Here is a 25,809-nt window from a genome sequence, read left to right on the forward strand (position 1 = left end):
CAAAAAACATACATTATCACTCAACAGGGAGTGACCAAAAAGGTTTCAAAAATAACCAAGAATTCCTGTCATTAACTCCTTTTCTCCTAAAACTTTCAGTCTATCATTTTTAAATGAAAATTTATGGTGGATGATAATTATAATTGTATGTGTTCTGGTTTTATTAATTGCAGCTAAAATGATCTGCATTTTCTTTTGGCTATTGAATGTATTTAATCTGAATTAAAGAATTGTGGGGGGAAAAAATCAGGAGAAAAATACTTCACCCAAATGGGTAACTTTTAAGTTGTTCATGATTTATTAACAGGTTGCAAGCAGAATTATCATGCATTTTTCAGCTCCATCAGCCTGTAGAATTATATATACTTGAGCATCTGCCTCCTTGGAAGATAGAAATAATTTTGCATACATTTCACTGTTATATGATTCAATTTTAAGCACATTTTAATCACAAGTAGCTCCTGCTGTGTGTACTTGTTCCATCACAAGTTTACTTCACAAGATTGCTTCAGTTTACTCAAAAACAAAAGTCATTTTTGGATGGAATTTATTTTCAATCAGGTTGTTAGGATTTAAATCTAAACATATAGATAATTTATTTAAATTTATATTCTTAGTTAATATCATTTGAATCCAATCCTTCTTACCACTATTCTCAGGCCACAAATTGTTTATACACAACACATTTAAACCAAAATTAAACATCATATCTGAAATGTGTCGTGTCATCTCAACTGTTGTGGTGATGAACTGAGCCTTGTAGTTTAGCACATCATGTAAACCTAATAAATTATTGTTTTATTCTGTCAATTATATTAGCACTAAAGCTGGAATAATGTTCCGTAGATAGGCAGACCACCCTGCCCCAACTGACTTGAGTAAAAAAGAAGATACAAATGGAAAAAGTAGCATGCTGCCTAGCAGACAGTTAGCCTTTAGCATCAGTTTTAAGAAAATAATCTGGACTCTTGGAGAATGTCAGGCCCAAAACCAAGAATGAAACATAGCAATTCATCCTGAGTTTTTATTGTTTCACACCTATAGACAAAACCTTGCCAGGGTGGGGAACCTACTATATGAATGCATCTGTAATATATACTATGAACGATTAGAGGAGAGCTGTCTTTCATATAATATATGGGCTAAATGCCTTTTATTTCTCTGAAATGCACCCCCTTCCTCCTGTGGATCCATCTCACTAAATTCCATTACAGAGAGCTAATAAAGTGTAGAAGTGATGGTTCTAGACTTGGACAGCTTTAAGTATTTTCATCAATCAAAGTTCACAGGGTGCCTATAGGCTAGTCACTCAGTTCATTCTACCCTGCAGTTAAGGGTCTTCATGAGGGTATCACAGGTCAAAAAAGGGCAGCATTTTGATTGCATTGTCATGTCCACCTTCTTGACTTTTTATTATTTTGTGTCATGGATGCCCCTGCTGACAAGGAAGTGCTGGAGAAAATTTGGAGGAGACAATGGCTAGATATCCTACCATAAGCTCCTAAAGAAAAGGTGAGGTTTATGTTTAACAAATGCATAAAAATTGACATTATTATACAATAAAGGTTAGCTGAATAGATTGCATTAATCAAGGATCATCCTGAGCAAGATAGAAGTTGAAAGAAAGAATATATCATCTCTTTGACATCATAAATGGAAGTCTTGTGACATAGCCATCATTGCAGCCACTCTGGAACAGTCCCTGCAAGTGCAATATGCTTTCAAATTTATAGATGTAACATCTGTTCCCAAAATATTGTCTCTACCAGCTGAAATCCTAAACAGGAAATTCATTCTGCAGAAATGAATCAAGTAAGGATTTAAAACAATGTCTAGCAGCTGTGAGGCTAGAGATTTACCCTGGTTGTTCTCCGACTATTGGTTGACTGTACATAGGTGCTAGTGCCTTTTCACTTTTCTCTGCTTATTTTTTTAAAATTGAAACGATTATCAAAGTATCATCTTAGCCTCCACATTTCTTCCAATTATACGGTGTAATGTGAGTCCTGGTTTAATGTTACCACCTTATTCTACTGCACCAAAAGGAGTTGGAAGTCAATGCTTTTCTTTTTCTTTTCTCCTTTACCCTACACTTTTCTCTCTTACTTTTCCTACCTAATTTTTCCCATTATTTTCATTTTTCTTTGTATCTATGGAGATTCTCAGTCATCCAGGTCACGGTTGTCCCAAAGGTGTTTTTTCAAGAGGCAACTGGACTTTCTTGGTTTTCTTTGAAGATGGTTTGCTTGAAGAAGCAAAACGTCTGCAAAGAAAAAACAAAGTCCGATTTTTTTTGTACTTTTATGTTTTGATCAAACTAGTAAAATACTAATATATATACATATACATACATACATATATATACATATACATATACATATATATATATATATATATATATATATATATATATACTGTGTAATGTTGTGCCCAACAGTTCTCAATGTGCAGAGAAATCCATAATGTGTATCCATCTTCAGGATGACATTTTGAACTGAGCTTGTTTATTTTTATTTTTATTTATTTTTAAAATTATTTTGCTGTTCATCTCCCCTGTAAAATGGCACTGGGTGGCCATTATTATATAGTTATATAGTGTTAATATATGCCCTTATCTGGCAGAATACATATGCTTTGCACCTGTTGGATAGTTACCTTAAATACAGAAAGAGAAGATGTTACATCGCTGCCACTGGCAGTTTTAGGATGACCAGATCTGGGCTACAAAAATCTGGAATACTTCTAAATAACTCCAAAGAGGTATAGAAAACTTTTAACTCTCTGCTCCTATCTAGTGGTTGTCCAGAGATTTGCAGTCCAGAACTGGGAGACCTAGGCAGTGTACAAATTCAATCTGTAGCCTGGCCAAAAGACGCTGCATTCCATTGGAGACAGGCACCGTCTGGCCTTGAAGACAATGGGCTAAATCTTTGATAAGAACAAGGAGCCCTTTTATGCTTCCTGGAATGTAACTGGTAGGAGGAATAAATGGTTATCCTAAGGTAACAGAAAAGCCTTTTCTGCCATGGCTCCCTCCCTCTGGAACATCATGCCACCCTGCACCCATGTCAAGCTCTTTTAGCCTTTCAAAAGAGCCTGAAGACATTGCTTAGCCAACTGGTCTGGTGGTCCAATGGGGGTGTGGCATTCTGGAGGTGGCTAATGGATAACACCCCACATTCTCCCTGCGCACTTTGCTCCCTTCCTCTCCATCTTGGTCAATTTAATTTTAACTAAATTTTAAAGTTAATACTTCTATTTAATATTTTAATGTTTTATATGGCATTTTTATTGAATGACTGTCATTTATTGAATGACTGTAAGTCACCTAGAGTTGCCTTTGGTGAGATGGGTGACATATATGTTTAATTATGGTAATTAATAAAAATAATAAAATTTGTAATACCTTTATGGGCTTTATAGAATTTATTTACAAGGCAAGCTATTCCCTTGATCTGGTGTTTGTCTTGAAATGACACCTTTGCTACCTATCATCTAGGGAGAATTGTGCTGTTGTAACATGTTCCCATCTGCAGAGGTCGGGACCAGATTAAATTTATCACCTCTAAAGGCTGATGAGTCATAGTGGAGTCAAATGTGTTCTAGGATATGGTTTCTCAAACTTGGCTATCAAATCAGTGACCTGATTGAAGAGCAGAATACTAAAGTCTCCTGGGTTAGTAATAGAACCTTAAGCTATCAAGCTAGGTAAGGAGCAATTAATGGTGACACCTAAGAACAGGAAGCTTTAGAGGCCAAGTTCAGAGGCAAATCTGATAAACAATTGAGACATTATCCTAAAGTCTTGTGTGATACCATCAGAAGAGACATCAAGTCATACCCTTGATCCCATCTGTGGAGAAATTCAAGGAGTTTTTTTCAAGTTCTTGGACAGTTTTTAGAGGCTCCAGTCAGTATCCAAGTTCCAATTGAACTTCGTTATGAATAAGTTGAGCAGCTTCTTTGTGGACAAGATAACCTGTGTTTGTGCTGTGTTTGTTGTCATTTTGAACAATGTTACATCCAGTACAACCACAACCTTAACAGAAATGGTCTGAGTCAGTTCCATAGCTTGCCATTTGATAAAGTAGGTAAGATTCTTGGAGATGTTTACATTCAAGATACAGTATATATGTTTACAAGTACCAGTTCAGTCTAGTGGTTAAGGAACCAGTCTAGAAACCAGGTGAGTTCTAGTCCCACTTTAGGCATGAAAATCAGTTGGGTGATTTTTGGGCCAGTCGCTCACTCTCAACCCAAACCACCTCACAGGGTTGTTGTTGTGGAGAAAATAGGAGGAGGAAGGAATATTAGGTATGTTTGCCACCTTGAATTATTTATAAAACTAATAATAAAGCACCCTGTTATTAAGACCAGCTGCCTGCAATTACTGCAGGTTCGAATCTCGCCAGGCTCAAGGTTGACTCAGCCTTCCATCCTTTCTAAGGTAGGTAAATTGAGGACCCAGTTGTGGGGGCAATAAGCTGACTTTGTATAAATATACAAAAGATGAAGGCTATTGCTTAGCACATTGTAAGCCGCCCTGAGTCTCCAGAGAAGGGCGGCATATAAATCAAATTTAAAATAATAATAATAATAATAAAGTGGGATATAAATAAATGTCAATATTTGAATGTCAGATCCTTCCCCAGCTTGGCTTAGAAAGCCCATTAAAGACTCCAATAATATGTCCTGATCTACAGTATCAAAGGTTGCCATGGAATCCAGGAGTATTAAAGGCTCAGACCAATTTATTATTCTTTCTTGCAGGTGGAATTTCCTACTACCTTATAGGGGTTATTGGTGAGGTCTATGATCAAGAAATCCATCTTTCAACAACTATGGGCTAGTGTTCACATTTACCTAAGCTAATAGAAAAGATAGTGGCATTCCAATTCTGGTAGCTCTTAGCTTAAACAAATTATCTTGATCCTTTTCAGCCTATGTGTAAACTGGAAGTTAGCATGAAGATTTCTCCTGTCATCCTAAAGGAGGCTCTTCATTGGGAGGTAGATAAGTGTGACCTTGTGGAGCTGTTGGTAGCTTTTTATATTACTGACTACAGTGTCTTCTTGAAATACACAGTTAAGGGAGAGGGAGGTATGAGGGATTGCTTTTGGTTTTTCTGTTCCTATTTCTATAGGGATGTTTTTAAAAAGTGATACTGGGAGAATTCTGCATGCCACTGTTGTCCACCTCACAATTGTATTGGAAGGACCAAAAAAGCTCTATCTTGTCTCTCATGTTGTAGCTTAGGACTAGAATTTCCATTTGAAGTCATTGTGGTTGCAAGTCATCACCTGACTGGACCCAATTTTGCAATAATTTTTACAATGGTCATAAGTCAAGTCACACAGTTATAATAGTGCAAATGCAAATTGTGATCACACGTGATTGCAAAACACTGCAACGGGTCATAAATGTAAGACAGTTGTCAAGTACCCAAATTGTGGAATTTGTGGGGGCAGGATGGTCATGAGTTCAAATTTAAGTCATAACTGATTTTTTCAGAGGCCATTACAATAAAGTCTAAAAAGAAAAAAAAAGAGATGGCAAGCATGATGAAGTGCGGGATCTCGCTCTCCCTTGTCTTGTAGGTAAGAAGCCTGGAAAAGCACAGCCACCTGGATTTCAGGGACAGGGGAATCTTAGACAGATGGTAGGTGCTGCTACAGAGAAGGCACCCTTCTGGGGTTCCAATAGATGATCTTGTTTAATTGCCACCTTGCAGTATATTGGAATACTAATAAGCACACTGGAGCCTGAAATCAACAAATTACATCCATAGGATATAATTCCAAAGGACATGGTCCTTTGCAAAACCCTTGAAATTAGATGCAGTCAAACACTTCTTCCTTTAGGCACCAAAAAGTTAAAACTACATTCCAGAAATAGAAGTGAAGGTTGTGCAACAAATTACACTGAAAGAGAAATTGAGAAAAGACCTTCAGCAGTTTCCTGTTCTATTGTTCTACTTAGATATGAGGAAGGTTGCTTTACAAGATTTCTCAGATTTCACAATATGGTTCCTTCTAAAATCTGAACTTACTTGCAGAATTTGTTCTCTCTTTTCGCACCCCAAAACATTTTTGCCAGTTATTCACCTACCTTTCTACACAGCTTGAGCTATATACAGCACTAAAAAAAAAGCAAAAAACCTATGGTCAGATGTAATCACTATTTTACTCATTTTTTGCAGAAATACTACAAGACAATAATGATGTCCACATAAAAAGGAGGTTTATTTCTAAGGGAGAAGAAAATAATTAAGAATGAATAATGTACAAAATAAATTCAATCCTAACTGTTTAGACATCTAGGATTAATCTTCCTTTTGGGCACATAATTAAAGGACTATTCATTTCCTTACTTTTGTAATCTTATTAAAGTTAAAATAAATTGACCTGAATAAACATTTTCTGTTCTATTGCCCTGAATAAAAGGAAGAACAAGATTGTACTTCATCAAATAACTGCACATACCTCTGTTATCATCAGAAGGCAGAAGAACTTCAGAAAAGTGAAGTGATGCAGTGGCAATAGGAATAGGTCTTGAAATAGGAATTATAATCAGTTTCATGGATTATATTGTACTATGGGAAGCCTGTTGATCTAGTGTCTAAGGCACCAGGCCAGAAATCAGGAGACCGTGAATTCTACTCGTCTGAGGCATGAAAGCTGGTTGGATGACTTTGGGTCAGTCACTCTCTTTCAGCCCAACCCACCTCACAGGGTTGTTGTGAGGAAAATAGGAGGAGGAAAGAGCATTAGTTATGTTTGCTCGCTGCCTGAGTTATCTATTAAAATAATAAAAAGGGGATATAAATAAATAAAATAAAATGGAATGGGATATTTTTAACCAAATTACCTTATATAAGGCCCAACGACTGGGTTTACATGTGCTAGACCAGGGGCCCTCAAACTCTTCAGCTCAGCAACCCCTTCATGAAGTTTCAGATTGCTTATTGATCCCCAAACATTTATTATAAGGAAATAATGTAATAACTACTACTTTAATTTATAGTACTATGAATAATAATCATAACCTATAATCCCATCAAGTCCCGGGGTCAATACTGACCACTTTGGGGAACTCTGTGCTGGATCACAAAACATGATTCTAAACTAAACCATGCTATCTGGGTTCACAAGCTAGGATAAGTACTGAGCAAACACTGTACTAGGCAGATGTGAAAGTAGCTTGATATTTAATTATCAGCAGATATAGTAAAATACTAGCTTACAACACAAAAGATGGCTAGGTTTACATAACTTGTTAAACTAACCCTCCCCACACAAACACTCTGACTCAATAAACCGAGGAAAGTTTAGCTTGTTCAAAAAACATTTACTTAGATTTATTTATTTATTTATTTATTTATTTATTTATTTATTTATTTATTTATTAAATTTCTATACCGCCCTTCTCCAAATAGGACTCAGGGCGGTGCACAGCCAAAGTAAAAACAGAGCATACAAAATTTAAAAACACTATTAAAATAATTAAATATTTTGGCCGTAAATTAAAACAACCCAATTTAAAATCAGTTTAAAATCTAACTCAAGCCAGCCCAGCTAGTTGAAATAAATAAGTTTTCAGGGCCCGACGAAAAATCCGGAGGTCTGTTATTGTACGTAACTCTGGGGGAAGGTTGTTCCAGAGGGTGGGCGCCGTCACAGAGAAGGCTCTCCCCCTGGGGGTCGCCAGCCGACATTGTCTGGCGGACGGCACCCTGAGGAGGCCCACTCTGTGCGAGCGTACTGGCCGGTGGGAGGCTATTGGTGGCAGAAGGCGGTCTCGTAAGTATGTGTGTGAACCCTTGAGGTACTGCCTAGTGATTGATATCCAATTAGACCTCAACCTATGACCACGATTGGGACCAGAATTTCCCAATTGTTTAGTAGGGCAGTTATTAAGTGAGTCATGCAGGATTTTATGACCTCTTTAGCCACGAGTGTTGAGTGAATCACTGCAATTATTAATTGAATCCTATAGTTGTTAAGCAAATTCAGCTTCCCCCATTGGCTCTTTGGAAATCAATTGGGAAGATCGCAAATTGCAATCACCTGACCGTGATTGTTGTAAATACATGCAAGCAACCAATTTTTGGTCAAGTGATGGAGGGGAAGCTGTAACAATCACAAATGTGAGGAGCAGTTGTCACTTTCTTCATTGCCACTATAACTTTTACATTTGCTAAATGAATGACATAATATACTTAGACTTCAGCAAGGAATTCGACAAAGTAGACCACAACCTACTTCTTGGTAAGCTAGAAAAAAGTGGGGTAGATAGCATCAGATGGATTTGTAACTGGCTGACAAACTGTGCTCAATGAATAGTCCTTAATGGTACTATATCTACATGGAGGGAAGTAAGCAATTGGGTACCACAAGGTTCCATCTTAGGCCCAGTACTCTTCAATATCCTCATAAATGACTTAGATGAGGGAACAGAAGGAGAACTTACCAAATTTGCGGATGATATTAAACTGGCAGGAATAGCCAATACCTTAGAATACTGATGGTTAACCTTTTCCGGACCGAGTGCTCAAAGCGCGCATGCGCACCCGAACCTCCAAAATACAATGCACGCGTGGGCCCTGCACATGTGCCCTGCCCCCGTGTATGCACACGCAGCCCCCCTGCATGCCCCCGCTCCCGCCCCCACACATGCATGTGCAGCCCCCGCATGCCCCCCATGCATGCACATGCACCCCCTCCATGTCCCCTGCCCCGTGCATGCACACCCAGCCCCCCACATGCACCACACACCCCTCGCATGCATGGCACAGACTCCAAGACCAGCTGGCCGGTGGAGCTGAACTGGGGCAATGGCCTGTGTGCCCACAGAGAGGGCACTGCGTGCCACCTCTGGCACGCGTGCCATAGGTTGGCCATCATGGCCCTAGAAGATAGGTTCAAGATCCAGATGGATCTTCACAGACTTGAACACTGAGCCCTAACTAACAAAATGAAATTCAATGTAAAGAAAAGTAAAGTCTTACACTCAGGCAAGAAAAACCAAAAGTACACATATAGACTAGGTGAAACCACGCTTAATAGCAGTAACTGTGAGAGAGTTCTTGGAGTCTTAGTGGACAATCAGCTAAATATGAGCCAGCAGTATGCAGCGGCAGCCAAAAAAGCCAATGCAATCCTAAATTGCATTAACAGAGGAATACAATCAAGATCAAATGAGGTACTAATACCACTCTATAAAGCCTTAGTAAGACCACACCTAGAATACTGCATCCAGTTTCATTCAGTAAAAATGCATGAAACCACACTATAAAAAAGATGTTGAGACTAGAAAAAGTGCAGAGAAGAGCAACCAAAATGATTAGGGGACTGGAGGCTAAAACATACGATGAACGGTTGCAGGAACTGGGCATGGCTAGTCTAGTAAAGAGAAGGACCAGGGGAGACATGATAACAGTGTTCTAATATTTGAGGGGCTGCCACAGAGAGGAGGGGCCAGGCTAATTTCCAATGCACCTGAAGGCCAGACAAGGAATAATGGATGGAAACTGAATAAGGAGAGATTCAACCTGGAAATAAGGAGACATTTTCTGACAGTGAGAGCTATCAACCAATGGAATAGCTTGCCTTCAGAAGTTGTGGGAGCTTCATCATTGGAAGCTTTCAAGAGACTGGACTGCCATCTATCAGAAATGGTGTAGGTAGGGTCTCCTGCTTGGGTGGGGAGTTGGACTAGATGACCTACAAGATCCCTTCCAACTCTGTTAATGGTTGTAAGTCAAGGACTACTTCTACTGAGCAACTGTAGCTCACACTAGTTTCCTACAAAAATGAACCTCTAGAATTTCTGTTAAATGCTTTCATGGAGGGAATTTCCAATGGGAGAGCAAGCAGTCCACTCCAGTCTTTCCTAAGGGGAGAGCACATACTAGCTTGATCCTCCTTAAAGGGAGACAAAGGTGCTTTTTCAAAAAGGCAACTGGACTTTCTTTTTCCTTGAAGGTGTTTGGCTTCTTATCCAAGAAGCTGCTTCAATTCTGACTGAAGACATCAGGACTGAAAAAGCTTCTTGGATGAGAAACGAGACATCTTCAAAGAAAAATCAACTCGAGTTGCCTTTTGAAAAAGCACCTTTGTGAGACACCCATGACCTCGATGACTGAGAATCTCCATAGACACTAAAGGGAGACACATACCATAGTAGCTTTTCATTAGTCCACTTTCTCGGTGGCAGACTTTCTTCTAAAAATACAGCTAAGTGATTTATTGCAACAAACCCAAGACTTGGAGCACTGAAAGAATAATCTATTTTGGGTTGGAATCCCTAACCTCCTTCACGGTCAGGTACATATGATCTCATTGCACAAGCGGATGCTTTTTATGCGTCTCCTCTAGGTCCACTTTCTCAAACGAAACGAATTGAAGGCAAGTCCACAAAAGCTTATACTATACTGTAGCAGGCGGCCCTAGCCTCTGGCTCTCCCACGTGCTGGACTTCCTCCCAGAATCCCCAGCCAGCAGCATGGTCTTTGGAATGTTGCCCGGGGAGTTCCGGGAACGTAATTCCAACTCCTCAGGCGATCTCTCGAGGCTACTGTATCTACGCCTACCATAAAGGGACTAAGTCTTAGTAGGGGGGTGGGGAGGACGAGACTCTTGCTCGCGTTGCCTCTAGCGCAGCCTTTTATTACCTAAGATAAGTTCCCTCGCCCGCCCCCCATCCCGCGAAACAGGCTTGTGGAAAAGAGCTCGGCCCACCGTGCGGAAGAAGCTCAGCGGCCGGCATTTGGCGGCTCCCTCGATTGGCTCCGGCGCTTCGAGCCGGCAGCTCCGACTAGGAGGGGTTGGACTTGCAAAGGCGGGCGAGGCCTCTTGTCAGCGCCGGAGGAGTGAAGGGGCGGGGGATGGGGAGCTCCGCCAGCGGGAGAAGTAGAGCAGCTTTAGCCGAGACTGGGAGCAGGTACTTGGGGCTTCGGGGGGTTGGGGGGTGGCCGGAAGAGAAACCCGGATGAAAGGGGTGGGGGAGTGGGGAGGTGAACTGAGCTTCCAAGAGGTTTGCAGAGAGCTGCCCTGTAGAAAAAAGGAAAAGCCCGGATTTTATTCCCCCTTCCCTGTCTTCGGTCCCCTACCTATAAAAGGCGGAACGAGAAGAGGAGAGGGCGCAAAAGGAGACAGGAGGAGGGTAGCAAAAGTTTCCAGCGAGCGAAACTACCGGACCCCCTTTTGTGGCTGAGTAAAGAACGCGTCCCCCACCGCAACGCACCCCCGCGCGCCACCGAATTTGCGCGCAATGGACAAAGCGAAGCCCTGCCTGGAGGCGAGGAAGAGAGAGGATGCTTGGCTTCGGGCAGGATCGGGATGAAGAGGGAGGGGTTAAGGAAGAGAAGGAATCAGATGGGTGATGGACGCGATCAGACCTGAAAGTAATCCTCTGTTCCTCACTTCTGGAGGAACACAATGGGAACTGTGAGGTTCCCTAGGATCTCTTTGCTAATTTGCTTGAAAACCTTAGCCAGAGTCTCAGCTCCAAGAAGCTGATCGTTCCGTGCATTTCATGGTGCGCTGTTGTGCTTACCGGGAAATTCATTTACTTCCTCGTTTTTCTTGCATCCTACTGCCTGTTATTTAAAAAAAAAAAAGTTATGTAACTCTAGTATGTAGTCTGCAAGTGGGTTTTTTTTTAAAGAGAGTAGTCACTTAATTTATACAATTAGCATTTTGTTTTTAATTTTCTTGGATCAGCCTGCCAAGCAGCAGGACTTCAGGCCAAGGTATGTACATGGGAACCTGTTGACAACACTTGCACAATGCATCCTGCCAGAATTGCGGTGGACGAGCTAAGTTGAACTTCCTACTGCAAGTTGAGACTTGTGTCTCGGATATCAGCCTAGCATTCAACTGGCCTGGCATGTACCACAGGAATGGAGAGGGTTGTTCACCTGGGTATAACACTTTTTGGATGGGGAGGGCATGAAGATGGGAGGAGTTTTACCTAACCATCCTTTTTCTTCTCAGGAAATAATACTACCAACATGAGTCGCCGCCTACCACTCACCGAGCTGTCTGAAGCTGACATCTGTGGGATGCTCCGGGAAGAGCTCTGCCAGGGGAATGACTTCCTCAAATTGGATACCCACATCTTCATCATCTTTGGAGCTTCGGTGAGTTTCTTTCCTTTGGGCTGAGCAGAATTTCATGGAGTGTTGTATTATAAATCCAAGAAGTTTAAGTTTACTAAACTTAAGTCTACTACTAAGTTTAGCTATAATTTAGCAACATAGGCATTTTTCTGCTAACTCAATCCTGCCATGTGGGTGCCAGAAATATAAGTAATTCTCTCCACTTTATAGGGGAAAAGTGAGGATTTGTCACACAGATTCTGCTTTAATGACAGTTTTGTAACTGGTGGTACATGTAATTCTATCCCCTACTACAAAGGAACTGCACTGGAAAGAAGAATTCCTTTTAATTTGTCCATCCTGTATTTCCAAAATTACACTCCTCTAATGTATTGATCCTTCTTTGTCCTGCTTGTACACTCCTGGCCTCAGGTCTAGCATCACCCCTTCCATTTCTGGAAGGGGATGTGTGTGATACAGACTTTGTGCTTGCTGACTTAAACGGCCTCAAATTAGTCATAGGTAAAACAGCCAAACTGCTCATTAGTACATAGCATCTTGCCTTTCTGCCATTTACAGGGATATTTGTTAAGACAGTGTGGTTGTACAATTCAGCACATATGAAGTGTGGTCAACAGCCTTTGTTGGAAGGGTGGGGGAAATGTTGAGTATGTTTAAGGGCCAGGTAAACATGCTTTGGGTTTGATGAAATGTTGTAAAGATCAGCCCAATCTTCCTAGAAAGGTGAATGTGCTTCTCATTAATTATAAATACAAAATGTTCTGTACTTATAGTGCACAGGCATGTTCCAGCAGGGGGACAATCTTTTCTCTTTTTCTTCTGTTTCCTTATTTTTTGGGAAAGCAACACAAAAAGCAAAAAAAAAAAAAAAAAAAAAGGAAAAGGGAACAGAATACACACCTCACAAAAAGTAAAATTTATACTAGACCAAAGGTTGAAATGAAACATAATAATTTTAAAAAAACAAACCCAGAAAAAAAGTGTTTTAAGAGCCCCTCCCTCATCTTTCTCAGCCTTTTTCCCTCAAACACTAATTGGTATTATACAATAATTTGGATACCCGCAATTATGGCTCATTTCTACTGTATTAGATTGTTTTAATTACTTTTAATCACTTTTCCTCTTCATTCAAAATCCATATTCTAAGTATCTTGGCTTGTCTGGCAGTGTAATACTATTCAGGAGCAATTTCAATAACTATTACTCTCATGAAGTGAAATTCTTAAGAATGTATTGTGAGTCTTTTCATATATTTTTCATACTTTGTAGTTGACATTTTATTTATTTATATGTTAGCCAAGGCTAGATTATTCTTCTCAATGAGAAACTAAAAAGGAACATGATTAAAGACAAAATAAGAGTAGTAATTAGAGTTTAGAGATGCTACGAGGATATTGATAGAAAATACACCAAAATTTAAACTGTTAAGAATGCTGTAGGACACATTTAATGTAAACTAATGGGGGGGGGGGGAGAGAAATATATAATAATCCTGCCATAAACCTTGGAGAGCCTCTTCAATTTTGTAAATATAAGATGAAATTGCTCATGCAAAATAAAAATATATTGTGCATGCTCAGAATTTAAGTATTATGTTACAAACCCCAAACTGGCTCTTTATTGCACTACAATTCTCATCTTGCCCAGCCATGTTGGTGCGACAATTACAGCTGTAATTCAACAAATATAGTAAGTTCCAGATTTGGGGCTAGAGTTAAAAATCATGCTACTTTAATGGAGAAGATAATCATAATAGAAAAGAATGAGGGATGGAGCTATTAAGTAAAGCCAACAGTATCCTGAAGATAACTTTGTGTAAGCCTTGTGTATGCACTTACATCACTGTTGCAGGTGAGTGTGACTGGGCTTTATTTTGTCCCTAGGCACTTTAGTTATTCAATTGGACCTCTGTATAATGTACAAACTTTGCTAGCTGTGGTAGAAAAAAGAAACCTATCAAACAAAATGGAGACTGCATCCATTACTTCTACCCAACCCCCACTTTTTGGATATGACTGGGGTCAAACACAAATTCCATTCTTTGCCTAATCCCATCAGACCCAAATTGACCCTTTCTGCCCCAGACAAAGCCCCTGCAATCCCATCAAACCAAAAATAGAAACTTCACCAGTGCAGCTCAAAAAATCCCTTACAAAAGAATTGCAATCTTTCATTCTCCATCAGCTGATGACCTCAACAGGCCATCACCTTTAACAATGGACTTCCTCAGCTCTGCTGCCTCCTGAGAGGCCCATTTTGCCTAACAAAATAACCCCAGGTATACTGACAAGGATCTGCCTAGCTTCCTCAAACTGGCCAGCCAATGAAATCCTTAGGATTCACAGCCTTCTAGCCCTTAATGTAGATAAAAAACTTTGCTTTTCCATTGATCAGGGTCCCTCTTTCTTGTAAAGTTGACACCCAATGATCATGGCAATCAACACAATTCTTCTGACTCTTACACAGCATTCCACAACAGTGGTTCTTCCTGAAATTCTTCCCTGCCAAATACCGCCTATGTATAATATAATTTGAATTGCATCTGAACCTTATGGTTTGGTAACCTGCACAATATGTCTAAAATGGTCCTGTGCTTTCTTTGAACTTTATAATGGCATGGGTGTGGCTATGTGGTTTTATAATCTTGCTTTTTAAATAATTATTGAAGTTTAAAAATACAAAGATTAAAAAAAGGTATGCGAATGAAATAAAATATTAATAAAAAAAAAGTAGGAAGTGCAAAAAGAAAAAGGGAGGACAAAAGAGAAAAAAAATCTATAAAAGGGGGGAACAAAAGAAATGACTTCTCCCTTCCTTACAAATTTTTAACCTTGTAATGGGGAAACTTGAGAATTGCAAGATTGTACCAGATTGGATGGCCACTGAGTAGTGAACTAAGCGGAAAGAGAAACTCTAGTCCATGCTGAGTCATGAGGAAATTAAAGTGTGCCACTCTCCTTAAGGAAGGAAGTTTGTCTACTGGGCAACTTCATCTGTTTCTTTCTAGCGCACTTCTGATTCTGATTTGGTGCAGTAGGGTGTAGCTGGAAGTACAGGCCCTACTACCATTTGTTCCTGGACATCTATGTATTTACCAATAGCTATACCAAGTGGCTATGAAGTTCGAAGGTCACACTTCAGAATGTGTGGGAAGGCATACAAAGCACTATTTTTCGAGTAGTGAAAGCAGCTGTGTTGTTCATCAAGCTTGTACAGTTGCTGTGGAATCTGCTCTTGGCTGTTTTCATGTGTAAATTGCATGCACAGCCATTTTGCAGCTGCTTTAACCATTCAAAAGAAGAGGGTTTTTTCCTGTATTGCAAAGTAGCTTTTTAAAAATACTTAGGATAGCCTGAAGAGCCACTATGCACATGTCAGCCTTGCCAGGTAGACCAAACAATAAACAACCAAATGAGCTAAATTCTACTTTATTGTAAAGCTACATGAATGGAATCTTGCAATCTGATAGTACAAATCTCTTGTTTTCTCTTTTGCAACCTGTTAAGTTAGGGAGGATCTTTCCTGGGTTTCTTTCTTTGCTTCCACCTTTTATCTGATTGTTCCCTAGACAGCATCTCTTTCCCCTGTCTCTCGAGGTCATTCCCACATTCCATCACATCACATAAATCTATTTTATGTCAGCTCCTGTCAGACGTTAAGACCAGCCAGAGACTAATGTCTGTTCAAGCATCCATGTTTGAGTGAAGGCACACTGTCGGTGAGGCTCAGTCCCTGAACAGAGAATCACTGAATGTCAGGGCAATTTCCAAAGTCTTATTTCTTCTTTAGTGGTATTTGTGAGAGTCATTTCAAGAACTAAAAGCTCACAAATTCTCTTGGATAAAAGGCACTAAGCCCTCTTTGGATTCCTTCTAGAATAGATTGTAAAGAGATATATAAGTGCAGCCTAGCAGTTATTGTGAGTTGAAATCTCAGTAACTGAAAATACCTGTTCAGTTATGTTTTTCCTAGCATTGTAGTCTTCAGATTTTTGATAAGAACCAGTCTGGTGTAGTGAGTAACATGGTGAGCTAGAAAGTGGGAGGATCAGTTCTAACATTCTCTTAGGCACAAAAGCCTGGTGGGTTACTTTGAGTCAGTCTCTTAGCTCAACCCACCTGACAATTCTGTTGTTTTGGGGGAAATAGCATTATATAAGTTGCTTTGAATTATACAAAAGTAAATATGGGATAAAAGTCACAACCACTACTACCATTTTGCTATTTACCACTTCAGTTAAGGGTAGCACACCGGCCATACTCCATATTTTATAGATATCAGAGCTGCTTCCAAAATAATGTGACAATATTTGGAGTCCAAAACTGGTTTTAAGGGACAAAATGGTTTTCCTGAGCAACCCGTTTGTCCTTAACCCTAACCATTCTCTCCATTAGATTTGTATATCAGTGATGGCATGACCTCCGTAGATGCCATACACTAAATAAATAACCATTCTCCCCTATAGAAAACCCCAAAGGTGGCAAGATTTTATTTTTAATGTCATGGGAATGCCAGAGAAATAAACACCAAGTAAAATATGTAATTAGTTTGCAAAATCACTGATGAAAATTGACACCTACCCATTAGTTAACATTTAAGCTGATTAATGGCAGTTAAACCTTTTAAAGTGTTTAGCTTTAGTATCCATCTGCTGAACTCCAGGACTAGATAATATCTTCTTAGGGAGCAATGTTAAAGGGCAATGACTGGCTAGACTTAGGAAAGAAATTAGATCACCTCATCTACTGGTGAAAAATGACCTAGAGAGAGAGCTGTATTTGAACTCCATCCAGCTGTAACCCTCATGTGCCCCAGATGTTTCACATCTTTTTGACTTAAATCAAAGCAGAATAGTTGATAAATCAATGTTTGCAGTAGATAAAGAGCTTCCAAAAAGCTGGGAGCTTATGTGGGTAAAGACATCTTGAGCATGAGCAGTAGAGCATGGCTGCAGTTTGTCAGGAAGGCAAAAGGGAAGTTAAATGAATCAGAGATATGAGGGAAGATCAAGAAAAGCTTGTAGTCTACAGCAAAGAATAGGCTGAATGTACAAATGATATAAATATGCATCTTTATAGGACATCCAATATAAAATGAGATAGAGATTTTTGACTTGTGGCAACACATCCTATGGCCGCAAGTGTGTGTGAAAGAAGGCAGGGTGGATTTGATTTAAATCGAGTTGATTTAAATCACAATTTAAATCATGATTTAAATCACTAATAAAAAGTGATTTAAATCAACTCGATTTAAATCATAATTTTTAAAGAGCAACTGTCATCTCTGTTACTCCTTTGACCCACTGATGATTCACCGATAGTCCCAGTGTTGCAGAATATACAGCCTCATGCTACATAACTAAGCTCCATTTCATGCTGAATAAACTAAATTATTTATGTATCTTAAATAGAAACTATCTTACGATAGATTTTTACCCCAAAAGTTTTTTATTAAAATAAATTCGATAAAAATCAAAAAAATCCGATTTAAATTAAAAAAAATTGATTTTTTTGATTTTTTTTTAAAAAAATCATTGATTTTTATCCACCCTGGAAGAAGGGGATATAAATGGCAAGCCTGTCAACAGATTCAGACATAAAAAATTTCAGACATGAAAAGTTACCAAAAATCAGATTTGTCAGCATAAATTCCCCTGGAATGCCTAAATTCTTGTAGATATAGCGTCTATGAATTATCCTCCAGGGAGAATTTCTTCTAATTAAAGAAGTACTCCCTAGAGAATAATTCATAAATATTATGTCCACAAGAATTCAGGCATTCCAAAAGGAATTTATACTGGCAAATTCATTCAATCTTGCTTATGCTACTCATTCAATTATTTGTTAGGTCATACAATCATTCTGGTAGTAAGCGTATGCATTATAGTATTGAAATAAGAGTGTCACACATTTAAAGCACAAAACTGGTTTATTTACATTCATAGTTTAAAGCAACTAACAATATTAGTTAATATTTAGGCTGCTTCTAACAATAATTACAGAGGCAACATTTCAAACTACTTGAAAGACTAAAGGCTTTTCTTAAATGGAGCATTTTAAATAAAGATACACAGCACTTTAGATCTGAAGCAAAAAAAGGTACTTGGCCTTGCATCCTGCACCTGTTGCTATCTCCTTATACAAGTTGTATCCTTTCATGTGTTCATCTGACTGAGTAATCCCATAAAAATATATATTTGAGGTAAGAAGTTAGTGACAGCACATCATTGCTTACTCCAAAGCTACTTCTCACCATATATTAACCTCTCCTTACCTCAAACACCTGTTTTCTTAGCACAATTACCTATGAATCCAGGAAAAACATGGCTGCTTTAAGGAGGCACCAGCAGGTGGGGCATGCATGCCCATACTTACTTCAAAGCATACCGCATCCCTAATTTTACACTAGACTTTTAGAAACCAGAAGAGAGTGAAGCAGAGTGATTTAGGCCAAGTGCCAAAAGACATAGTGTCATTACAGAGAAAACCCTAAACCCTAAATGGTTTGAAGTTGTGGGGGGGGGGGACACTTTAGCTTATGCAATTTCTAAAATTTCTGGAAATGTAATTTAATGCTGGACTTCATATTAGGCCACCTTTATTTTTGAGATATTGAGTTCCTGTCAATCTGAGGCTATGTTGTTACTGCGGGGAAGTAAAGATATAGTGGAAATATCATGTGCCATCTCTGCCTTCTTTTTCTTCTAACACCTGTTCTTTATTTAGCTATCAAGGCGGATTCCTACATAAAAACTATTTTTCTTATTTCTCCTCCATGAAAAATCATAGCTCTTAGCTTTTGTTGTTAAGCCTGGCCATATACACATCCATTACTGTATTATTTCCTTCAGGGGTGAAATCTACTTACCTTCCCTACCAGTTTGCCCACACATCACATGCGATTTTGGACCCTCTGCGCATGCGAAAAGCTTTCTGCGCATGCGCAGAGGGTCAAAAACAGGTTACTTCATGGTTAAAACCAGGAACTAACGACATCCGGGCAGGTGGGCGGAGCCTCGCGCTGCCACTGCTACCAGTTCACCGAACCACACGCTGCTGCCGCTACCGGATCACCTGAATGCCTGATTCTGTTCATTTGAGCCCTAACTATATTTCTGTCTGTAATTTCTACTAGCATGCTGTTTTCTATTGTGACAATGAGTGTATAAACGGATTATCAGTAGTACAAACAGGGTGGATAAAAATCAATGATTTTTTTAAAAAAATCAAAAAAATCAGATTTTTTTGATTTTTATCGAATTTATTTTAATAAAAAACTTTTGGGATAAAAATATATCTTAAGATAGTTTTCTATTTAAGATACATAAATAATTTAGTTTATTCAGCATGAAATGGAGCTTAGTTATGTAGCATGAGGCTGTATATTCTGTAACACTGGGACTATCGGTGAGTCAACAGTGGGTCAAAGGAGTAGCAGAGATGACAGTTGCTCTTTAAAAATTATGATTTAAATCGAGTTGATTTAAATCAAGCCTTTTTACTAGTGATTTAAATCATGATTTAAATTGTGATTTAAATCAACTCGATTTAAATCAAATCCACCTGGGTACAACACAAATAAAACTGGTATTACTGAACCTCATACTCACTATGTTCTGTCCTGTTGGGAAGAATTACTAATTCCCACTATCTCCGTATGATAAATAGTAAGAAGAATGGTATTTAAAGATCATAAATAAACCATCAAGAATTTGTGTGTATAATATTTTAACTTAGCCATATAATGATTTTAATTATATGTACAACCATTTAGAACCAATATTGTACTGTCAGTTTTATGCTCTACATTTTTAAACTTTGTATGAGGAATAGATGGTAGCAGATCACTCCAGAATAATCTCTGTGATCTAGGTCTTATTACAGTAGTGGGTGATAATATAAATTCAAGACTAACACAGGACCCTTGGGGTTCCTCTTCTGCCTGGAATCCTCAGACACTCGCCACAAAATATTTTAGTGGCTTCATTTCTTGTAAGGGCAATCCTCCATTTCTTCTACTCTGCTAATCCCCAAGCAATTGTATAATATATAGTAACAGCCCACTGATAGCTTTTCATAATGTGAAGAATTTCATAATATAAAAGAAATATATACCCTTTCCCAACCTAGAGGTTTAGTTTTTAATAATAGAATGAACATAAATTACAGAGGATAGACATGCCAGACATTAGATGAATGTAAGCAAATCCAGGTGTCCTTGCTCAGGCCGTATTCTAGTTGAGAGATGAGGCTTAAAGGAGTGATCCAAGAGCTTTGCAGAAAAAGGTGGACTTCCAGAAACCAGACAGACAACTTTCTGTTCGCAGTAATTGAGGCACCAGCACAGATCTAGTAAGGTCCCTTTGCATGTTCTGAACTATTGCCTCTCCCCCAGCCTGGGTGGCAGTGGTTAGATCTTGTCTTTTTGATCCACCTTTGAACTGGCCTCAGGTGCCCTAACTAGAGCTGACACAATAGAGCCCTGGCTAGGCTTTATTCTGCCTCTGGCTTTATTCACTAGAATTTGTACATTCTGCTGCTTGGCAGCTAATTGACAGCTGCGGGGATGATGGAGCTGGGCTAAGAGCCCACAGCGTGGGTGGCTGCATGCTGAGATGTCATGACTCGGCATTTTTGCAGCCAGCACCAATGGCCACCAACCACTGTGCTTGCCATCCAGTGAATCAGTAAGGCAAGTGCCAGGGCCTGTGGTAGTGCCAGGCACCACACAGGAATAAAGGGCTTGTGTTAGGGAGGTGTAAAACAATGAAAAGCAGACTTTTCCCCAACTCCAGGATGCTGCAGCATTTCAGTCTTGCAGGCACAAAGTAGAGCATGGAATTAAGTCAGTATTTTGGGTGCAAGCATTTCTCTCAAATATTCCCAAAAGTCTGAATTGCAAAGGCGTCTTTGGAAAGCAAACAAAGCTTTACAGAAGGAGAGAATGTGGGAAAGGGAGCAATGATTCCTGTTTTATACTCTGCTTCAATATACTAATTGCTGACTGATTACCATCAATAGAGGAGTTGATATGGACATAATTATTCTCAGTGTGTGTATTATAGGATGCTATGATTCCTGAGATTGAAATACACAGATATTTCTCAGGTTTTTTTGCCTCTGTGATCTCCAAGGACTGAATCCAGGGTGAGAGTAGGTGTTAACTCCTAGCCACTTGGTTTCCAATCTCAGAGACATAAAATCAGTTCTGCGCCCGTGTTCATCTCTTCAAAAATCAACCAATGGCCTTTTCCTCTGTCTTCTATCTGCAGGGTGACCTAGCCAAGAAGAAGATCTATCCAACTATCTGGTAGGTTCATTTTGCTGCTCAGGAAGATTCCTCTTGCTTCTTGTACCTGGCTTGATTTCATGACTAGCTTGATTTCCTGTACAGGTGGTTATATCGTGATGGGCTGCTTCCTGATGACACATATGTGGTGGGTTATTCCCGATCCCAGCTCACAGTTGCTGATATCCGCAAACAGAGTCACCCATATCTCAAGGTGAGGCCTGCCTCTTTAGCACCTCTGGCCTTCCTGGGACAATAAGCATGTGCTTAGACTTCGCTGTAATGCTGCTAAGAGCCAGAACTATATCCACTCTGCCAGATGAGCACTGATAGATAGCTGCTGCCACAGACGGTGGTAGGGGAGAAAGACATCTACAGGAAAGAAGAAAAGAATTATTACTCATTTTTTTTGCAGGATAACAAATCTTGATCTTGTTTTAGGCCAGCCCCGAGGAAGAAAAAAAACTGGATGATTTTTTTGCTCGCAATTCGTACATCTCAGGCAAATATGATGACCAGGCCTCTTTTGAAAAGCTAAATGCCCACCTGAATGCCCTTCACAATGGAGAGAAGGCAAACCGTCTCTTTTATCTGGCTCTCCCCCCCAGTATCTATAAGGAAGTCACTACACATATCCAGAAGACCTGCATGAGCTCTATGTAAGTTTTGGAGCCTGGGGGTTACTCACTGAGGGATAACAGAAAGCAGTGAATCTAAAGAAAAGTGAGCTTGTATGCATTCAGTGTCAGAGCAGGCTGTATTTGACAGGAGGCATAGGAAATGGAGTTGACGCCAAACCCTGACTAACATGAACCATAGTTAAAAATTCTGCCAGCATAAGTGCCCTTTAAGAAGAAAGGGGACAAGTCACATCAGGAGAAAATAAATGGTCCTTCCTTGGAAGCAGTTGTAAATCTTCTCCTAGGAATTGACAAGCCATTATTTAATTGCAGCTATCCCTCCCCCACTAGACAAAACTCTTGCTATTTTTCTTAACGTTTCTTAAGCTCAAAGAGGACATAAGTAGGAAAAATGAGGAGTCTGTCAATGTGTCTTTATATTAACTATTTGGGGGGGGGGTTGCTTGTTCTTATATTAAAGGAGTAAAATAGAAGAGAAAAAAGGGGTTGTTTCTGTTTAAGGCTGCAAAAAATACAAACAATGTCTGAAGACTGAGCAAGATATATCGTGATATGAGTAGATTTTGGGTGCTCTTCAGAGCACTTTAAGACCTGCAAGGCTATTGGAAACAGAAAATGCCAACATGATAGCATCATATACATATTCAGATAAGGCTTCTTGATCTTCAGAGCTTTTCAGTGATGTTTGAAGCAATGTGGATGGCATTACTTTGGAGCAGCCTTCCTTGGCTTCATTCACCTGTACTTATATGGTTCACAGTCAAATTCTGTCCTCTTTCTGTCCCAAATCTCAAGTGGCTGGAATCGGCTGATTGTGGAAAAGCCCTTTGGCAAGGACTTGGATAGCTCCAATGATCTCTCCAATCACATAGCAGCACTGTTTAGAGAGGACCAGATCTATCGCATTGACCACTACCTGGGCAAGGAGATGGTGCAGAACCTAATGGTGCTCAGGTAAAGTAAAAACCCTGGGAGTAGCAGTGGTGGGTTGCCCCCGGTTCGCACCGGTTCTATAGAACCGGTAGTAAAACTGGCGGGAGGCTCCGCCCACTGACCCTGACATCAAAATGCTTCTGCGCATGCTCAGAAGCTTCTGTGCTTGCACAGAAGAGCGCGCGTGCGCGGCCTCGTTACAAATCAGTAGCAAAGGTAAGTAGAACCCACCCCTGGGGAGTAGTGAAGATAGGTCACAAAGTAGATCTATGCAGATAAGCAGTTACCCAAATCAGATTTACCTTCACTTGTTTACCCTGAACCAAACTTCTTAAAACTTGACTCTTGCTGTGTGGAAGCTTTCAGTAACCTTAATATCAACAAGGCATCATTTTTATAGGGTGTGGGCAAGAGCATTGTTGGGTGCAGAGAGCCCAGCATATAAAATTAGTGGCCCTATGGTTTCATTGTCTGAGAGATCTCTACTTTGCAGCTTCTGACTCAGATCACCTTCGTTTGCCTTTATAGATTTGGAAACCGGATATTTGGCCCCATCTGGAACCGTGACAACGTGGCCTGTGTCATTCTGACTTTCAAAGAGCCATTTGGCACAGAGGGCCGGGGAGGCTACTTCGATGAGTTTGGCATTATTCGGTATGTTTTGGGGCTGAGATACAGTAAAATGTGTTGATATGGCAGAGATTTCCTGATATTTTACAAGGACCAGTTTTATTTATTATATTTATTTATTTATTTATTTATTTTATTTAAATTTGTATACCGCCCTTTTCCTAGCGGACTCAGGGCGGTGCACAGCCAAGTAAAAAACATCCAATACAAAATTTAAAAATTTAAAAGAATTATACCCTTTGGCCAAAAATTTAAGAACCTTACGACTAAAACCCATTAAACAATTAAAAATCTAATATCTCAAAACCTTGGGGGGTGGGGGTGTTTCACGCCAGCCCTGCTTGATGGAAGAGAAAAGTTTTTAGGGCACGGCGAAAAGCCCGGAGATCTGATATCCTCCGTATCTCCAGGGGCAAATTGTTCCAGAGGGCAGGTGCTGCCACAGAGAAGGCCCTCCCCCTGGGGGTCGCCAGCCGACACTGCCTAGCTGACGGCACCCCGAGGAGTCCCTCTCTGTGGGAGCGTGCTGGCCGGTGGGAGGCTATTGGCGGCAGAAGGTGGTCCCGCAAATACCCAGGTCCGATGCCATGGAGCGCTTTAAAGATGGTAATCAGTATCTTGAAGCGCACCTGGAAGTCCACCGGGAGCCAATGCAGCTCACACAGGAGAGGTGTCACATGGGAGCGCCCTCTCGCTCCCATAATCCCCCGCGCAGCCGCATTCTGCACCAGCTGGAACCTCTGGGTGCACCTCAAGGGGAGCCCCATGTAGAGAGCATTGCAGTAGTCCAGGCGGGAAGTGACAAGATATTACACTAGTGTATGCATTAGTAAGCCAATGACTGTAATAAGTATAATATTAAAGGTCTTTTTTTTCTTTTTTTTCTTTCTTAGTTTGTTTCAGGATGTTTAAAAAAGTCTTTTGTTTAGTTTCTATTATTTTCTTTGAGTTTAATATTTGTTTTATTAATTGTGCAGGTTAAAACCTTTTTTCAAAAAAGTATGTGCTGGAACTGAGATTGGAGAGGTGCGATGTGATGCTCTCTGTGGGTTACTGGGCATATTTTGGCAAACCAGTGTGTTAATATAGTAAATGACCCACACAATATTTGGATACAAGAAAAGCCTTTTCCTTCAACAGCAGAAAGGCATTCTAGAGCATACCATTGCAGTCTGTAGAGAGACTTACAACTGTTTATTTAGTGATTGTTCAAAGTCACAATGGCACTGAAAAAAATGACTTATGACCGTTTTTCACTCTTATGACCGTTGCAGCATCCCCATGGTCATTGATCAACATTTAGATGCTTGGCAACTGATCTATATTTATGATGGTTGCAGTGCCCTGATGTCATGTGATCACCTTTTGCGAACTTCTGAAAAGCAAAGTCAATGGGGAAGCCAGATTCAATTGACAATCGTGACTGCAGTGATTCATTTAACTGTGGCAAGAAAGGTCATACAATAAGGCCAAAACTCACTTAAAAGTCTCACTTAGCAGCAGAAACTTTGGGCTCAATTGTGGTTGTAAGTCAAGGACTATCTGTACCTGGGAAGACAGAATCTTTCACATGGAAAATTAATACAATCTAACTTTCTCTTTAACATGCTAGTTTTCAAACAACAGGATACCAGAGAAAAATGAGTCACTTTATGGGAAAACATCAGTAAAAAGGAAGGGGAATAGTTGCAGAACAGATGGTTGATAACTTTCTCAGCTCCCCAAAGTCCCCTCCTTTATTTTTCACTTTTAGAAATTAGCTGAAAAATGGGACAATTGAAAAATAAACAATTGTGTGGGATGTTTCTTCCACAAACAATATGGTAGGATGTAATTTACCCAAACTCATGCCAATTAGTCATTGCCCAGGTCAACAAGGATTATGCCAGGTGTTGGAGTTCCTGGACATCTGATGACAAGTGAGCGACACAATAATCTCAGGATTGTTAGTGAGCAACCAGGGCCAGCAGCTGCAGGACTACTGAAAGAAAAGCTCTTTACCCAAGTTTCTATGCATCTGAGTAGACATGCAGTGGCTAAAATGCAAATATGATAGCTGGGAATTCAAATTGCAGAGCTAAATTACAAGCTATTGGGGGATATGTGGAGTTTTCAAGAACATTTAATGTATCTGTACCTTCAAAACATCTTCCACAATTGTCCATTTTTCAATTGTCTCATTTTTCAGCTAATTTC

General features: G+C 39.9%; 2 protein-coding genes across 4 annotated transcripts in view; one reads left to right on the top strand and one right to left on the bottom strand.

Annotated features, from left to right (window-relative positions):
• Positions 1 to 1,669: 1,669 nt before the first annotated feature.
• Positions 1,670 to 25,809, top strand: part of G6PD (glucose-6-phosphate dehydrogenase) — a 29,845-nt gene continuing 5,705 nt past the window's right edge. The window contains exons 1-8 of one of the 3 annotated variants that reach the window (XM_034434294.3): positions 10,516 to 10,941; positions 11,724 to 11,752; positions 11,997 to 12,142; positions 21,393 to 21,430; positions 21,515 to 21,623; positions 21,851 to 22,068; positions 22,846 to 23,004; positions 23,512 to 23,637. In XM_034434294.3, coding sequence (XP_034290185.2) covers positions 10,886 to 10,941; positions 11,724 to 11,752; positions 11,997 to 12,142; positions 21,393 to 21,430; positions 21,515 to 21,623; positions 21,851 to 22,068; positions 22,846 to 23,004; positions 23,512 to 23,637 — 881 coding nt within the window. In that variant the 5' untranslated portion in view covers positions 10,516 to 10,885. Of the gene's footprint in view, positions 1,813 to 10,485; positions 10,942 to 11,723; positions 11,753 to 11,996; positions 12,143 to 21,392; positions 21,431 to 21,514; positions 21,624 to 21,850; positions 22,069 to 22,845; positions 23,005 to 23,511; positions 23,638 to 25,809 lie in introns of those variants that run through there. The other 2 variants (XM_087888613.1, XM_034434295.3) reach the window with 2 other exon arrangements.
• The window catches only part of LOC117675544 (ceramide kinase-like), a 36,010-nt gene continuing 30,445 nt past the window's right edge, over positions 20,245 to 25,809 (bottom strand). Inside the window, exon 12 of the mRNA XM_087888614.1 lies at positions 20,245 to 21,781. Coding sequence (XP_087744740.1) covers positions 21,698 to 21,781 — 84 coding nt within the window. The 3' untranslated portion in view covers positions 20,245 to 21,697. The remainder of the gene's footprint in view (positions 21,782 to 25,809) is intronic.

This window comes from Pantherophis guttatus, chromosome 2, assembly GCF_059756535.1.
Source record: "Pantherophis guttatus breed Tessera chromosome 2, ASM5975653v1, whole genome shotgun sequence".
Taxonomy (NCBI): domain Eukaryota; kingdom Metazoa; phylum Chordata; class Lepidosauria; order Squamata; family Colubridae; genus Pantherophis; species Pantherophis guttatus.